Source organism: Xyrauchen texanus, chromosome 46 (genome assembly GCF_025860055.1).
Source record: "Xyrauchen texanus isolate HMW12.3.18 chromosome 46, RBS_HiC_50CHRs, whole genome shotgun sequence".
NCBI lineage: Eukaryota > Metazoa > Chordata > Actinopteri > Cypriniformes > Catostomidae > Xyrauchen > Xyrauchen texanus.
Window position 1 is genome coordinate 19,711,309 of NC_068321.1, and position 18,762 is coordinate 19,730,070.

The window sequence follows — 18,762 nt, forward strand, 5'->3', positions numbered from 1 at the left end:
TCAGATAAATTAAATTTAATCATCAAAATGTGTCTAATCAAATTAATCCAAACTTCAATTAAATGCAAATAGAACAGTTACTTTTCAACAAAACAAAAATATATATTTTTTATTATTAAGTGCTTTATTAAAGATCCACACAACATAATCTAAAACACAACATTGTTCTTGTTTTAATGCACCACATTATAAATTAAAACATTGATGACATTTTCTAGTAAGTACAACAGCACTCTTGCTTGTGAGATATAGGTTCAACATAATAATAATATTATTAATAATAATAATAATAAAATACATTTAAATAAACATTATTAATATATTTCTGTCACAATTAATGTTATTTTGTCATGAATTCAGTAGTTTCGTATAAGACGTAGGTTCTATGACCCAGTGCGATTTTTGAAGCGCAAAATGCTGTGATTTAATTGTATAAGTCTGCAGGTGCTCCACGCATCACAGTAAATTAACACTTTCTTCTGTAATACACTACGGCATGCACAGCACGCAATACTCATAAAATGGGCTGTTTTGATCAGTCTGTGTTTTCAGCTTATGAGAGTCACACATTCACTGTGCAGTGTGCATCACATAAAGACTGTATATTTATTTAATTAAATCACATCCATTTGTGGTTTAATAATCACTAAATTTTATTAAATGTCCATTTCTGTGTAAAATGAGTATCAGAGAATCAGAACGTGCTCAAATGAGCGTGTGAGCATTTGTAAGCAGCTGCCTGTCAGTGGGTACTGAATTGAGTTGGTGCTCGTTACTACCGGTACTGTAGAAACAGCGATATTGTTACATCTGTTTTATATTAGTTTTGGCTTGATACCGAAGAACCGGTACTTTTGACATCACTAGAGACTATGGCTGTCTCTATCTCCGTTCTTGTACCCTAGAGAAACACAACATTGCCAGTGAGGTGTAGTACTAAATCCCAATCCAGGGGGAGCTAATCCATATTTTGACCGATTAAAAGCTCCCTATTGAGTGTAGAAGATTTTTTAATTTGTGTTATACTGTCCCCCCACACCTCCCCAACCTTTTCGCCATTCTTGAAGGCCACTGGTAGGACAATAGTGTCACAGGCACCTTCAGGGTTCTGCAGCATCCTGGGAAGGGATTCACAATGTATCATGGAAGTGACTGCTGTGTTGGGCTGTAATGACCTAAGGTGGTGGGTTGGTGATCTCGTGAGAATAGCCTACATTATATGAGTTCTATATAAAGCTGTTTCCTGGGGGACAGTTCTGTTTTACTCTACTGTGTCCAACAATCAATGTGATTGACACGTATTTTGGCTAGATACGAACCCACAGAACTGCTGATAGCTGCTAAACTTACCTTGCCTTTAAGAACAGAACAACCTTAAAAGTTAGATACATTTTTTTATACAGAGTTTAGAGAAATGTTTTGTATAAATCCTCAGATTCTCACAATTTCCCTCTAAACTCTGGTTCCTGTACTGTATATTTCTGAGAGGACTCTCCTAAAGTAAAATAGAACACTCCTACTTTAAGAGCCACACGATTTGAAGTATCATTCATGTCCGTAGTGTGCAGGATGAGTAGGGGGCCAATCAGACAAAACACATTATTTTGCACTAAAATAATCTATATATACTGTATATCAGGTTTTTTTTTTTTTCAGATACTGTATAAATAGGGCTACGCATTGTTCAGTAGTGACGGACAACATTGTGTGTTCTAAAATGTATAACAATGATATTCTACAAAGGTATGCACGCTCTGCTAGCAATTAGAGACAAAATTCTGCAGTGCCACAGAGCATAACTCGCAAATCATTAACAAAGGACAAATATTATTTACTTTAGCCATCGTTGGGCGATATATTGTGTATATGTGTCTTTCATATAGCCTACAAAATGTACTTTCAGTTACAAGTATGTCCTTTAGTGGTTTGACAGCTTGAATGAAAGACCTAGTGTAGATATAGAAAAATTGCATAATGAATATCGTCATTTCTAATTGTTCACTTTGTGCGGTTACACCAGTGTCATACACTAACCTGTAAAATCATCAACGTTACGTTGTTCATTCTTGTAGTGCAAAACCCTTCATAACTTTGGAATTCCGTCTGCTGCGCCACATCAGCTCGTCCTGTGTGTATGAAACCTGTGCCTTTCCGACCTTTAACCCGGCTTTAACCCGCCATTATTACACCACACTATTAAACAGAAGGCCAATTGAGTGAATTGGAAAGCATGCAAATTAGGCTTCTTATTTGAATGTCGGCTAATTTAAATTATCAATGCTGATCAATAATCGATATATAAATATTTTATGACATTTCTAGTAGTGACCTTTTGCCCTAAACTACAAATGAAACAAAAATGGCATAGAGAAAAGTATTAATTGAATAGTCTTATGTAAGTCTCAAAAGAACTATTTGTATTGCATTCATCCTCATTTAACTGCATGTAGTATTTTATTTATTCATCTTTTTATTTATTTTTTATTGCTGAGAAAGGCAGGGTGAATTAGCATTTAAAGCAGGCTTTATAGTATTTGGGATGGTGCAAAAAGCAATGAATAACTGACAGCTGTAGAAAGCAGACAGGCGTGGAGGATGAGGCATCCGCAGAAACTTGTCTGAACAAAGCAAACGGAGCGATACATTGCTGACAGAGGGGATTTGATTATCTATGTGTGGGAAGGAGGGCCAGCATTGCCTTGGAGAAGAAACTCTGACCTTGAAGAAGTGTTTGATGAATGTGTGTTGGTCTAATAGTCACAGGCAAGCTCGTGAAAAATTCATAAAAACGTATTTATTTTTGATGAGACTGTTTGCCATAGGTGGGGGTTTGTTTGTGATTTATTTTTTATTTTTTCCTTTTTGTTTTACTCTAGGCAATGCCCTTAGTTTTATATTAAGAGTGTCCCCTCAGATTTTTGAGCCAAGTGGATTTTGAATGTCTTTGATAATTAATTGCATGATTATTTTAGGTAAATATTGTTTTATTTAAAACACCTTGGCAGAAATTCACATTGAAATTTGATCGGTACAATTGAGTTGCATCTTGCAAGGATAATTTTATGTAAACCGAAATTCTGTCATCATTTACCCATTTAACACAAAAGGAGATATTATCATAAAGTCAAAGATGCTCTTTCCCATACAACAAAAATTCATGGTGATCACTCACTGTCAAGTTCAGCTCTAATTTTGCTTGGTTAAAAAAAACAAAGTTGGTATTCAGTTGGAATTTGGGTCCCCTTAATCCAGTGGCAGTTGATGAGGGGATTTTCCTGGGAGGCACATATGTAAATCAGTATTGAAAGATCAAACCAATTTGAATATCATGTTTTATTAGCCTATATGTTTCTGCTGGTATTTATGCTCCCAAACACTGATGAACTTCTCTGCCTGATATCTTGAAATAGCCTGATAATAACTACCGATGTGTTATAATATGTCTGATCACCATTTGCCAATACAGTAAACAAGTTAAACAAATCATGCAATGCCATCTACACACTATGATTAATGCAAACATTTATAAATGAATGGAGTGCCCCATTCCTTATACTGTAACATATCCAGAAATTACCTATTATAGGAGAACTGTTGTTCAGTCTTTTACATGTTTTAGATGCTCCAATGACATTTATTTCATTGATATTTTGGCAAGTTCGTCTTCACCTGTCATGTTAGCAGGCTTGAATACTGAAAGCCAATTGGCTTGAATATTTACCTCTGATAATGATTGGTTATGAATGCGGAAGGAGGCAAATTTCATTTTTGTTTAGCCTTTTATGGCCCCCTTTTTACGGAACAGATGATGTTGCATTATGTATATATACATTTTGATTGGGCAGTTTACTAATGACAGGAGGTTTAATGCTGTTAATCTCCTCTAGAATTCATACAGTGATTAAAACTCACTTGGGTAACCGTTTGTGGAAAACAAATACAAATAAAAGGCTATGTACATTATTAAAATATGTTAATAATGTACATAGGTACATTTGTTAAACTATTATTGTCTGATCTGATCTAGCTGATAAATCTTTTAATTTCACATAATTTTGGATAATTTTTTGAGGAACTGTAGAGAAAAGATATATATTTCAAGATATTAACAATGCATGTTTTTAACAAAAGAAAAATCTAGAAAGAATTTATTTAAATGATGTGGTTGTAGTGCATTGGGGTTCTCTTACGAGAGGTTCTCATCCGCCGTCAGCGAGGGCGAGCTCTGCATGTTCCCGTCCCAGGCAGAGAGCGCAGATGAGGTGGCGGTCTCCGGTGCTGAGAGGAGCGCGGCATGAGCCGCAGGAAGTGCGAGGCATCTTTAAAAAGACGCTCGATACTCTTTTTGTGAAGTTCGCTGAGGAACTTAGCTTGCTCTAAAAAAGGATACGTCGCCGGATGGCGTAGCTCGCAGGATGGCTGAAGGTGGCGAAGACGGCCGGCTTCTTCGAGCGCTGTCCAAGCTTGCTAGATGCCCCTCGAGCGGCAGCGGCTTCCAGTTCAGAGATGCGAAGAGCTTCGCTGAAGAGATGAAAATCAGGGTTCCAGCCTCACGAACTACGCTTATATGCACTCTAGCCACGCCCATTTTGGCGGGCTTTGATGCAGTAAGCGCGCGGACGCCTCTCATTGGACGCGAGTTCGCCCAAGTTCGTCTATATGCTGCAGCAGTTGCCGCAGAGCAACCAATGAGCTCGCTAGCTAGCCCGCTCAAGGTCTGCAGTTGCTGCACTGCGTTGACAAATGATACAAAACTAAGGATAATTTTTTGGCTTCAATATCTCAGAAAAGATGAATCTTTCCCGTAGCGTAAGCTAGCTTACGCAATACTCGTTCCCTCGTCTAGAGAGAACCGAGGTTACGTTAGGTAACCGATTCGATTTCCCCACTTAAACTGCTTGAGCTGAAAAAGCTGTACATGTTTTTGTCATCGTAAAATTTATAAATATGACATGATAAGATACTGACTAAATTTAAAGAATGTTTTTGTCATAAGATAAAAATTATGACTGAAATAATAATGATAAATAAATTTAAAAAACTGCAAAGACGAACACTGGCTATCTTGCCTAGCCGTCCTGAAAAAACTAAGCTGGTTGGCTAATCTAAGTTGGTCTCCCAGCCAGGTTAGTTGACTGGTTTTAAGGGCTGAACACACTTTTGTGTCAGTCTGTGCTCTTTTTCCATGGTTTTTCTATGTAAATATGCATTAGATGGACATCTAGGACATCATTGCCTTGTGAAGGAGCGGCACATTTTTTAGATGCTACATCAAAAATAATGTCAACTTTTAATAGCGTTCCACAAGACACCTGTTTTCTTTTAAGTTACGGCCCCTATTTTTTAAGCAGGGAGGGCATCAAATGAGCTAGGACTTCTTCTGGTGACCCCTCAAAAAATAGGTCCATACTATCCATGGATAAAAGTGTAAAAAGCATTCAAACAGCTTACTGGGAAAACATCCACACGGCAGAGGCATATGGTCTGCTTTTTATGACCTTCAAGGTCTATTTGAGGACATAAAAAGCATCACAGTCTCACAGAAGAACTCTACAGTGCCAATTACTGTCTTGCAGGTGTCTGATATTAAAGATGTTTTCACATCAGTTCTGCCAAGCTTCTTCTGGTGACTGTCTAGCAGCCACGGCGTCCCGCAGAAAACACTCTATTCCTGAGGGAGTGACACCTGTTGTCTGTTGTTTACAGGTAAAAGTGCCTTTCGAATAGTCCGCTGACTGGTTGAGGCTAGCTCAGGGCCTGCTCCTGGCCCTCAGTTACCTCTTCATGCATAGTTACATCAGTGGCGACTGCAGGCTATGAATCTAATTGCCATTTTATGGCCGTTTAGCCTTTGCCTTCCCTGTGACTCTTTTGGCGTGTATTATTGATGAGGTGCTGTCATCTCAAAGCAGACCAAATGCTTTCGGCCATTGAGAGCGGAGATTTCTGTCACCTCATTGTCAGGCTTACACATCGCCACATGTATATGCCAAACATTACACCACAGCCTTTCATGAAAGTGTTAATGTCATGAATTTTGTGGCTAATTAGGTTAGCTGTGCTGCGCTGATACACTTGCAGAAAATGAGGTAGAGTAATATGGCTTTTTGCTTCATTATGTCTGTTGAAGGTTTCCCCTTTCTAACTTCAGAAAGATACTCTCATTTAATTGAGGTGTTAATCAGAGATTTGAAATGTAATTACTGAGGGTTGTGCAATGGGAAATATTCTTTTATTTCTTTATTTTATGACTCTGTCTGTTCTGAGGACTTCTACAAAATACTAAATGAATCATTTTCCAAATGAATGTGCATTGTGCATATAAGATTGTATTTGTGAACAGCACCTGTTAAAGGCCTACAAATTATAATTATGTCATCATTTACACACCCTCATGTTAGTTTCCATTCACATTAATTGCATTTTCTTTCCATACACTGATGGTGAATGGTGACTAAGGCTGTCATTCTCCTTTTTTTCCCATGGAAGTATAACAAAAGCATACTGTTTGGAACAAGATGAGGGTGAGTAAATGATGATAGAATTTGTATCTGTAGATTAATTATTCAACGTTAAGTTGACGTTTTGAACATTCTTTATATGATAATATTATAGAATTATAATAATATTATAATTGACCAATTTGAAGATGGATGGACCAATTTGGAATGCTCAACATAGTCATCAATTCAACAAATAGCCACACAAATGTGACTCTACATGGAATACTCTACTCACAATCAGTTTTAGTTCTTAGCATGTTGCTAAGATAATGTTGAAATACTCTAATAAACAAATATATGGCACACACAAATAATATAACCTCATAAGTGAGCAATTGTGAATGCTGTAAATAGGCATCGACTATTTTTGCCACAGATATAGAGTTTCACATGGAAGACTCGACTCGCAATTGGTTTTGACATTAGCATGTTGCTAAGCTAGTGGCACAGTTCTATAATAAGTATGAAAATACATGACCTATACAAATAATGACCTATACATTAAAGTACACTACATTTTTATCAATACTTTTGAGTATTAGATGAAATATCGCCTAAGATATAATTTATTAAATCTCTCACCTCGTCCACCATCTTGTATTTTGTTTTCACAGAGCTCATCACAATGCACTCTGAGATCGTCTGCTTTGTGAAGTATACAAAAGATGCTGCCTTTAGTATTTTGCTAAAACAAGGTATATTAGGAAGCAGCATATAATTAAGTTGCCTACCTTTTGGAACATCTTTTGCACTTGGAGCACGATTATGATGCCTTAAAATTCTGCATTCGTAGGCAGCTCACTGGGTTTTGAAGTCTTTAGTAATGACCTGAATTGTCATATTTAGGCTGCCCATCATGTTTGATATTTGATCTGATTATTTATTTATTTATTGACTCTTCTCCAAATCAAATTATGGCTTACATTTCTTCGCACTGTAACGTGGTATGACCTTTGAAAAGGACACTTCCTGCATGTGGACAGCAGTTTGGGCATCTGTCCTACCATCCAGTATTTGCACGTTCATATGGTTGTATCCCCTTTCTGCTTTATTGTGCCTTGATGTGTTTGTCATTAGCATTGTCTTTAGTCTGACCATCCCACATTAAATCCAAGAAGGATATAAATTACGAATGTTCAAAAGTGTGTGCTTGGCGATTACAGTGTCTGGTTAGGAGCTAATGAAGCTTTCAGCGGGACTCAATAATTCCTCTTTCTCTATGCTAATGCGGGTGAATGATCCATCTCAATAAGGCCCTTAACCCTCCTTCCCACGTCCCACATGTGTTTCACTCTGAACGGATGACACAATAATGACATCATTTGTATGCAAGGGCACACGTTGAAACCCCCTCCACCACATCAAAAGCCGTAACTTGCCTCCATAAATGTAGGCGTACTAATAGACATCTAAACATATACGTGTAAAGTCATTATATGGCTAACAGGAAGTCTTCAAAGGCTCACCTCGTTTTCCAATTGCCTGTGTCTTGCTATTCTGTGAAAGTCGTTATGGTAATTAATTGTATGTGACAATCTGAAAGGTATTATTTGAGAACTAAACTCCCTCAAGTCAGTAAAATGTTGAAAACACATCTTACTTTAATGTGATTTATTTTCAAAATAAGAGGTTGTGTGATTATTTTTCTTTATTTGTAAATCTGCTTTCAACTCTCACTCCGGGTTCAATATAAATTAAGCTCTATCAACAGCAATTGAGTCTAAATTCATTTTTGACTTATCCCCTCAAAGAGCAAAAATCTGAGTAACAGCGAGGTAAATACGATGGAGGTGAAAGGGGCACATTTTTGGAGGGTTCTTCTGTGGAACACTAAAGGAGTTGTGGGGATGGGGGAGTGGTCGGGTGTCTGTTTGTGGGAGAGAGGGAGTGATGTGGCTCGTCAAGCTGGTTGGCATAATTTATAACAGCTGTTTCTTGTTACAGTGATAGAGGAGAGAGACCTCTAAAAGCAGCCAAGACACACCAAAGAGGATAAAGAGCAACACGAGAGTGTGGTGTGTCATGTGTTCTGAGAGTTTATAAAGAGTTTCTGTTATTAAGAGTCTGTTTTGAGAGTTTATGTCCAGAGAGTGTTCTTCATTTTGAGTGAAGAGCCCAAGAGTGTGCAGTGTGAAAAGCAGACAGAAAATAAAGTCTTACTTACAGAAAATAAAGTCTTACTGGTCCGGGTCCCTGACGCTTCGTTGTTTCCTGACTCCTCCTATGTCCAAACATAGAAACATATCATACTGGTGCCGAAACCCGGGATTCTTGGAAGGAGTTACGTCGTCATGGTGTCTTCACCACTGGCCGAGGTGATCCAGACCCCCTGCCAGCATCCAATGTAAACAACATCAAGCCCTCTTCGAGCTTCAGCAGGAGCAGCATTTTCAACTCCAGGCCCAAGCAGAAGACCAGCAGGTGATTCTGAGCATACCTCAATCTTTTCTAGAAGACGGCAGAGGTGTGGAGATGAACGCCTGACCGGGGAAGCACAACTAGCAGCTCAACAACCCTGCCGCTAACCTCCTTGTGTTCGCCGATCTAAAGAGAGCCATCATGCAACGGGTCGGCCATAGTCCAGAACAGAGCCACCAACACTTCCATTCCCTGAGACTGGGAAGGCATGGCTGCCTGTTTGCCTTCATGAAGCAGCTCTGAAACGCCTGCCAGAAATGGTTGTTGGCTGAGGGGACCAGCGACACTGGAGCTGTTCATCTCTCAGCATCCTCATGGCATGTCCGAGTGTGTCCAGTGTCACCATCCAGTTTTGCTTACATGATGGCGTTTCCGGGAACCATAGAAACAGAATCTCTCTCTCTCACCTACCCCTAAGTCCCACCCCTGCCTATCCTCTTTCCATCCCGTCCTCACCCCAGGAGACAGTGTGGTACCATGCCAAAATCTCTCTCCCCTGCTAACCCTGTATCTCACGCTATCCCTCCCAATCCCACGGGTGTGGTAGGGAAACCTGGACTGTCTGTTTCAGCTGCAGTGAGCCAGGGCATTTCCAGGACACCGGTGTCAAGTAATGGAGGTGGGCACCCTGGTCCGGGTCCCTGACGCTCTACAGGCCGCCCCCGATTGAGCTGGGGCATATCGGATACTGGTAAGTACCCAGGGAGATACATATCAAGCTTTGGAGGATTCTGTCTTTTCCCAAACCTCCATCCGCCAATGCTTGGTACAAGACGTGGTATTGGGCACAAATTATTGGGTGAAGTTGCAGTGTGTGCATGGGGATATTCACATGTATTTGGTGGTTAAATTTGAGATACTATTCAGGGGAGAAAACAGTGTAGAGGCTGCGGTTAATTACCACTTCAACCATCCACTTATTTTGGGAACAAATTGTCTTTTTAAGAATTTATAAAGGGAAATTTGTGTGGATGGGTCCTGTGAAATAATGTATCGGTGTGTGACGTGCGGTGCTATGGCTGGAGATGCGGTGGCAGGGCCGTCTATGTCTGATCTGTGTCAAGGTGACGCAAATGAGGAAGTCCCCTCCCTCAGGGAAATCCAAACTAGAGCAGTAACGTGACAAGTCCCTCAAACACACATTTGACCAAGTGAGAGTAATCAATGGTCAACAGCTCCAGACTAACGTTATGCTCACATAACTATATTTTTTAATTATTAATGTCATTGTATTGAGTGATGCAGGACACTCAAACAAAAGAGAATAAATGGCCAGTTTTTGGGCCAGCATTCACAGGGACATTTGCAGGTGGTGTATTTTGTGCTGTGAATATCAGTTGGTGCATCGACCGGCCAGCCGGCCAATCCAAAAGCAACATTGCACCCTCTAACACTAATCGAGGTACCCTTTGAAAGAATTGGTATGGACCTTGTTGGGCCATTAGAATGGACTGTACGCTGGCATCACTTTGCATTAGTTCTGGTGGAATATGTGATATCCGGAAGCAGTGCCCCAGCGCAACAACTCAGCACATAGTGTTGCGGAGGCACTCTTCAGAATAATCTCCCAATGCACTACATTTATGTCACGAACACTACACAAACTGTATGAATTATTTTGTTTACCACCTTCAAATGGATGGCTTGGTGGAACGATTTATTAAACACTGAAAAATGTTTTTTTTTTTAAGTTTGTACACTAGGATGTTATAAATTGGGATAAATTTTCATGTGTTCTTGATCTTAGAGAAAAACTCCACACTTTGGGTCAATTAACACATAGGAAATTGCTCCAAGCTCAGGTATGTCAAAGCCAGCTGTATGACATTCGACTACAGGAATTGGCACCAGGAAATAAAGTGCTTGTATTACTGCCCACCTCAAGCTCTAAATTACTTGCCAAGTGGCAAGGAACCTTTGAGGTCACACAGCTAGTCGGAGATCTCGATTATGAGGTTAAGCTAATGGATAGGGGTGTGGCACGTCAAGATTACCAACTCAATCTCCTAAAAGCTTGGAGGGAGGTGGCCCCTGTGGCCTTGATGACAGTAGTCCCAGAGAGGGTGGAGCTCTGGTCAGAGGTGACTCTCAAACCTATTCAGTTCTTCCTGGTCCAATGTGGATACCACCTCTTACCGTTGAAGCTCACAGAGGTGGCCAAGGGGCAAGCGGAATTCCCAGACGTGTTTTAGCCTCTCCTCGGTCACACAAACCTCATTGAGCACCCAGTCAAGACCACCCCGGGGTGGTGGTTCGTAGCCACCCCTATCGCCCTACTGAACACAAGAAAGGTAATTCAGAAAGAATTAGAGGCAATGCTCAAGGTGGGCATAACAGAAGAGTTACACAGCGATTGGGCCAGCCCAGTGGTTCTGGTACCTAAGAGCCACGGGATGGTCCGATTCTGTGTGGGCGAAAAGTGAATGCGGTGTCCAAATTTGACGTGTACCCAATGGCCGAGATTTATGAATTGCTCGATCGGTTGGACGCTGCTCAATATTATTCTAAACCAGATTTAACAAAAGGTTATTGACAGACCCCCTTAACTCCTATCACTGTTCAGTTTACACCAATTCATGACCCTTCCGTTCATTTTGTTCGGGGCCCCCGTCACATTCCAGCATCTTATGAACAAAATTCTCAGGTCACATATGGCATATGCCGTATCATTTCTAGTAATGATTGGCGGTGGCATATGCAACATCCGAAAGCCATCCTGAGGTTGCTGAGACGGGCAGGGCTCATGGTCAATACGGGTTCCACTTGGACCATGGTAGGGTGTTTCCCAAATTAACAAAACCACAGCAATCGTGGCCTGCCAAGGCCCAAGACCAAAAAGGAGGTGAGACAGTTTCTGGGGCTGGGTGGCTACTATCAAGGTTTTGTTCCTAGTTACTCTGACGTCATCAGCCTGCTGTCTGATCTCACGAGAAAGCGGGCTCCTGATCCGGTCTCCATTGGTACCTGGCACTTCAGCTCCACAGACCAGGGGCACAGATGGCTGTTGCTGTCTTTCTCACCAGAAATGGGCCAGATGTTGCCCCGGTCTGAGTTGGGCGGTGGGATATGTAGGGATGGGGGCTTGTCATGTGTGCTCATTTCGAACAGCTGCTTCTTGTTACAGTGATAGCGGAGAGAGACCTCAAAAAGTAACAAAGACACACCAGAGAGGAGAGAGAGTGATACGGAAGTACAGCGTGACGTGTTCTGATAGTTTATGAAGATTTTCTGTAATTAAGAGTCTGTTTTGAGAGTTTACATGAATCTGTTTTGTTAAGTTCATTTTGAGTGAAGAGCCCAAGAGACCAAGAGTGTGCAGTGTGAAAAGGAGACAGAAAATAAAGTCTTAGTTGGACTGTCCATTTCCCGTCTCCTCCTGTGTCTGAATGTACAAATATATCACAGGAGTCCATATGGCTTTTGAAGCTTGTTGGAAGCTTGTGTGTGGAGGAATAGACCAAAAATGTAGGCCATGTTGAAATTTATTATGTTCCCTAATGTCACCATTTTCCAAAGTATAACTGTTTTCAGTGGAGGAAAATGCAGTTCTTGTGTGGATGAAAGATAAAAATTTAGCACAATTAATGCATTAATGCGTGTAGATGTGGCTTTGCACTGTTATTCTCAAAAAATGTTGCCACTCAAATAGCTCTAAAATCTCATTTGCATTCAAATGCATTCATTTATGGTGCTTTTGACGTCAATGACGAATGTTGTGAGACACACAACAACCAATTACATTTGATGTTGATTTGAACACTTTTATGATTAGTTTCTGCTTTTTGTTATTTTTGGAATATCCAACAGCAGGTAGCTATGTTTTTGAACATGGTTGGGGCTTTCTATCTTATCTAAGCTAGTCATTTGCTGATCCAAGCTAGCTGGTAGAACATCATGGACCAGCAACAAACCAATTATTGTTTTTGGAACATGGTGGCTGGTCAGCCAGCTAATGACCATTTAAACCAGCTAGAAATCAGCTGCCATGTTCTAAAACACAGCTACCATCTTAAACTGGATTTTCCAGCAGTGTCCCAATGGACTCTCAAATTCTTCTGTCCGTAAAAGTCATTAAAAGCCCATAAAAGTGCTTTGTTTGACAGACAAACTGGCTAACTGCTTTGTGAATACAAAATATTCGAATATTGTTATGATATCTCCCATCATCAAGTTTTACTTGATCCAATTCCCCATAGCTGTCAAAGTCCTTGAGAGTACCTTTTAAATTGCAGATTTGTTATTGTGTATGGGTCTAACCAGAATCAAGCCATGATGGACAGCTCTCTTGGTCCCTGTTTTATTTAGCTGTCCTGATCTTCAAGACCCCTTTTCTTTAAAGCATACTGTCCAGATGAACTCTTTTATTGTGTGCTAAGAATAATAATGTCCTCAACTAAAAAGCAAAGCCCCTTTGTGTCTCGGTGGAGGCCACCTGAATAATCTCATTATAAATTTAATGAGGTGATTAGAATGCCGAGGGCAAGCGGAGCACGAGTGGGTGCGAGAAACTTTGTTTGAGGAATGGAAGGTTATTTTATTTGTCAATTTATATGTTTCTGTGGTCTCATGACTGGATGTTCTCATCGACTGGTTAGCTGCTTCCCTGTCTCAATTCTGTGGCACAGGAAATGGGGAGAACAGAAAGTGTGAGGATTCACAGGCTGAAGTTGCTATAGCAACAGGACAGAGCAGATAGTGCTTTTTTTTAATGCTGGAGTTTCCCTATGAGGGACACAAGAGACCAACTAAGCAGATTCAGATTAGCCACATTAGCATATTCAAGCGACTGTCTTCAAAATAGGCAACACGTGGGTGTTTGTATTTCGCTCTGTTCTTTTCAAGAGCTTTCTAGGAAGCACACCTTGTTTTTCAGTGGCACTTAAATTTTTTTATGCCAAGTGGTCCTTTTAAATTCAGCCTTTTCCTATTATATCCAAATGAGCTACCGAAACATGAATACTAGGAGTACTTGCACAGCTTTGCACACAGATTTAAAGGGGTATTACACTAAAAAGTTGACATATTTGAAGACTCATAGCATCTGTTAGATAAAGATACAAAATATGAGTTAGTGTGTAGGTGAAGTGTGTACTTTTTATCAGTATTTAAATACTTTCTTCTATCCCAGCTTACTATGCAGAGACAACTATAAGGCTACAACCACTTAAACCAAATACATTCAAAACTGTGTTTTCATTTTCAAATGCTCTCTGTCCACACTGCTGTTTACAAGTGCTTTAGAAAAGTTATTCATCCACACTGAAATTTATAAAAACTCTTAAATCCCATTTCTGCACATGCAAAAAAAATTGCTGGTCTGAAATGCAATTGTCCTTTTGTTCCTTCACTGGACAGCAATTTCGAATAAACTTCCCATCGCCTTTGAAGGCATGCAATGTAATGGTTGTACAAAGTAACATTTATTTTTAACAACACTATCAAAGTGTATAGCAGGCACAACAACACAGCTGGGCACAACAACATGGGCCACCATATTGACTCTTTTGGGTTGAATGGATCACATGACTGCATCACATGACAGCAAATACATCATTGTTTTCAGATACCTCTAAAACTAAAACGCAAAGATGACGTTTTCACATTTATCAATTTAAGAGAGCTTTTTCGAAAAGCTTTGTTTTTGCTGGAGAAAAGATCTTGGTGTGGATGGAAGGCCAAAATGTAGAGAAAAATATGTGTTTTCAAATGTTTTTTATGTGGATTTGGCCTAAGTAAACCATTCATATGTTGATCACCATTCACAAGAGTCTAGTACTCTATTTTGGACTTCCAACATGTCAACTTCGAGCTCAACCAATGGGGTAGGACCTGGAGAGCGCACAGGGGGGTGGCTTGGTGGCCCAAGTCACTGCCCCTTCTCCCTCCTGGGCTGAGGTGCCCCTCTGGAGAAAATAATTTAATTTGTAAATATTCATTTTGCAGACGCTTTTTATTCACAGCATCAAAGCAATTAATACATGATGAATAGTAATACACTTAAATTGTGTGTTTATCTAAACATCTGCTAGAATACCGTCTTCGGCTGTTGCATTGTGTCTCTTGTTTTGCAGCAGCGGATCAGGCGTGACAGGAGGAGGGGCGCTTAACACTTGAGCTGGTCCAAATGCTGCAAAAATTTGCATTAATTCATACTGACATTGCTTGAGCAGGCCCAAATGCGTTACAAACTTGCATTTGTTCATAAGGTGAATGATCAGAGGGCATAGCTATGTAAGTCTCTAAAAATGTATACTTTTATTGTCTTGTTTTTGTTATTTAAACTTAAAATATAACAATGAAGACCATGATAATAACACTTAAGTAGCCTTGGAATTTAACCTCATAATGTTAAATAACACCAGGTATGCATATCAGGCATCACAGTATGCTGTGCATATTGTATATGTTCAAAGTGTGTGCGGCACACTGTTTATAGGATCACACCTTTACAAAAAAGAAGAAAGAAAGAGAAAGAGCAAAAGGAGGCTGCTAAAGGGAGTGTTTCAAGCAAGCAGTTGAATTATGAAGAATATAAATAGCAAAAGATCTTTCACACTATGTCTACAGGAAAGTCATTTTTCCTCAAAATAATTTGCCATGGGAGGAAGTAATGTATAACTTTGTGTTTGAAAGTAAAGTTTTAAGTTAAACTAATCTTTAAATTAGTATACAGAATTAGAAAGTAAGTACAGATATATACACAGGGTTGTGGAGTAACGGAATACATGTAACTGGATTACGTATTTAAAATACAAAATATAAGTAACTGCATTCCACTACAGTTACAGTTGAAATCATTGGTAATTAGATTAAGTTACATTCAAAAAGTATTGTGATTACCGAAGAGATTACTTTGCATTTTATTGTCATTTGTTTCATTTAATATTTAGTCCTTTCAGATGGAAAACATTTATGCGATCCAAAGTGCATTTGAACAGCGGTGAACCACTTTCTTATGATGTGTTACTTTCATACAAGCAGACAGAGAAGTTCGTTTGAAGTAAGTTTGGAATAGAAGAAATAGAAATAAACCTTGTGTAAATAGTCAGATTAATGCTAAGCTAAAATGCTATTTCTAGTCATTTTACATGTACATGTTACTAGGCACGATCATATTTTTTATCAAGAAAATTCACATTAGATCATAAATAAAAAATTTCTAATCAGACCTTTGATATTAAGGCAAAAATGGAATATTGGTAATATTTTTTTTATTTTGTTCCTGTAAAAATATCTAAATAGATAAAACTCGTCTTCTATTGGTTGTAAAAACAGATAGTCTTGCTCCAAACTCACATAATTGGTCGAGCCAGTGTTGTGGTTGTAAGGCTGCTAAGAATCTACACATTTAGACTAATAGGGTACAACCTTATTCTCTTATACATGTAGCAGTTAGCTGTAATGCTCATTGCTTTTCTGTCAGAACTTGAGAAAATTCAGGAAAAGGAAGAACAGATCAGGGACGAGCAGGCAGTATTCTTGGGTCCCCCGCGGTGGCACTTGACGATCATAAGGATGCATCTTGAAGAATCGATTGTCTGTCAGCCAAACCTGATAGGATCTAAGCTGGCCAGAGGTGGGGTATTAGGTGATCTGAAATATTCAATAAATATTGATAATCAAGGCCTGTTAGTGAGGCCTGGGTTTCTGTTTCAGCCTCAGGGGGAGCATTGCTTGCTGCCGTCCAACAAGTCGTGTGTATTTGTATATACATCAGTATGCAAGAGCAAAGAACTGAGAGTTGAGGCTTTTATTTATTTTTAGCTTAAAGGGATAGTTTACTCAAAACTGAAAATTCTGTCAAATTTACTCACCATAATGTTGTTCCTAATCTGTATGACTTTCTTTTTTCCATGTGAAACAAAATAAGTAACTCAGAACCACAGCACCAACTGAGGTTGAAATTTTGCCTAATATGTAATTTTGTGTTTTATGTGATTTTTGGGTTAACTGCCCCTTGAAAAAGGCCTTAAATGTCATCGAGCTTGAAGGACTTTGCATATGCTTGTAAAAAGCTGCATCTTGACACTTATTACCTTTTATTTCCCTACCGTACGACTGTATTATTTACCAGTTCTATCCCTATGGACTTCACACAAACATAATTTAGAGACCTCTCACTTCTGATTCAGAATACTGCCTCCATTTCAAACCTCCTTCTCTCACTTCAGTTTTAGAATACTGCCTCCATTTCAAACCGTCTTTTGTACATCTGCAAGCTCTGTTTGAAAAACAAGCCTTATCTGCTTCACAGTCATTTGCCATGGTATTGAGTTTAGTGGCTTTTAAGCCTCTGGCCTTCTTCGTCTCGATTTAATTTGTTGTCTTGAAATGACCAAGTCTCCATTTATTGGATTGGTGGAGCTACAAGGTTCTGTTTAACTGCGCATATTCCCTTAACTTTCAGCTGGTCGCTGCACAGTCGTTGTTTTACTCTCCTGTGTTTTCTTTATTACCTTGTCACTAATAGTCAGTGTTTTAAAATGTAACTCTCTTTCTTTTTTCTCTTTCTCTTTCCTTTGTGAACAGTGGTGGCTCAGCAGTTAAGGTTCTGGGTTAAAAAGTTGGGGGTTCAAGCCCCAGCACTGCCAAGATGCCACTGTTGTGCCCTTGAGCAATTCCCTTGACCCTATCTGCTCCAGGGGTGCCTTATCATGGCTGACCTTGCGCACTGACCCCAGCTTAGCTGGGATAGGCAAAAAAAAATTTTCACTGTGTATGTGCAAAATGTATAATGTGTGACAAAACTAAAGGCTGCGTCTTCTTCTTTCTGCAGAAACTTGTCCAGGAACCCTCTGACAACTCTCTCATGGCAACTCTTTCAGCATCTCCAACTTTTTGAGCTGTAAGTTAAATGTTGTTTTCTCTTCTTGATTTATATTCTCAAACACGTTTGGCTTTTTTGCACTATCCTGGATGGATGGATGGATGGATCCATTGTGGTAGCATTTGTAGTGCCTGTAATTTAAGGTGAAATTATTATTTTCGTTGGTAACACTTGACAATAAGTGTCTATTTGTTAACATAGTAAATGCATAAGAAATCATGGACTAGCAATGAGCAATATCTTTTTTGCTGAATTTATTGATCTTTTTTAATGTTAATTTATGAAAATATAACTGTTCATTGCTCATCAATTAAAATATGTTTCAGTTAATATTAATCAAGATAAATAAATGCTAGAAAAGTATTTTTCCTTGTGTTGATGTTAACTACTAAATTTAGCTTGTGTTAACAAATACAACCTTAGTGTAAAGTGTTACTTTTTTTGGGTTGATTTTGCAGTGAAATGTGCCCTGTTCAGATGTTTTTGTTGGATTCACCCCTAAATGTTTATCTGGCAGTTAGGTTGAAATCCTTGTGTATCCGCATGAAGCAAATCATTTGACAGTGTGAACCAGTTGCCAGTCCTTCGTCTCTTGGATTATAGCAAATCAAGTAAAGCAATTTCATAATTGTAGAGGAGGTGTTACCACAGCCATGTCCAGTGAATCAACATACAAACAGCAATTAGCTGAGTGCGGAGGGCTTTAACCATACAAGCATCTGTATATCAGCTTGTGTGAGTGTACAGTATGTGCTCATGTGTGCATGACTGAATGTTTTATTTTAAGCCAGGGAAGCAGGACAGCTCCTCTGAGGTGGCCCATCTTCTCTGCAGGGTTATAACGTCCTTTGGAGATATTCCAAGGAAAGGAGTACTTTTGGATTTCCTGTGAGATATGGAAAATGGGTTTTCCTTAGAACAAGGGCGGCACTAACATTGGATTGCACATTTACTCTCCTATCTATACTGGTGGATAACTCTCTTGTATATGAGTAATACAACTTTTGTTTAGGT

At 39.4% G+C, this 18,762-nt stretch overlaps 1 protein-coding gene across 1 annotated transcript in view; it reads left to right on the forward strand.

Annotated features, from left to right (window-relative positions):
- Positions 1-18,762, forward strand: part of LOC127638276 (NT-3 growth factor receptor-like) — a 281,479-nt gene that overhangs the window by 102,274 nt on the left and 160,443 nt on the right. Inside the window, exon 4 of the mRNA XM_052119739.1 lies at positions 17,698-17,766. Within this exon, the coding sequence (XP_051975699.1) occupies positions 17,698-17,766 (69 nt within the window). The remainder of the gene's footprint in view (positions 1-17,697; positions 17,767-18,762) is intronic.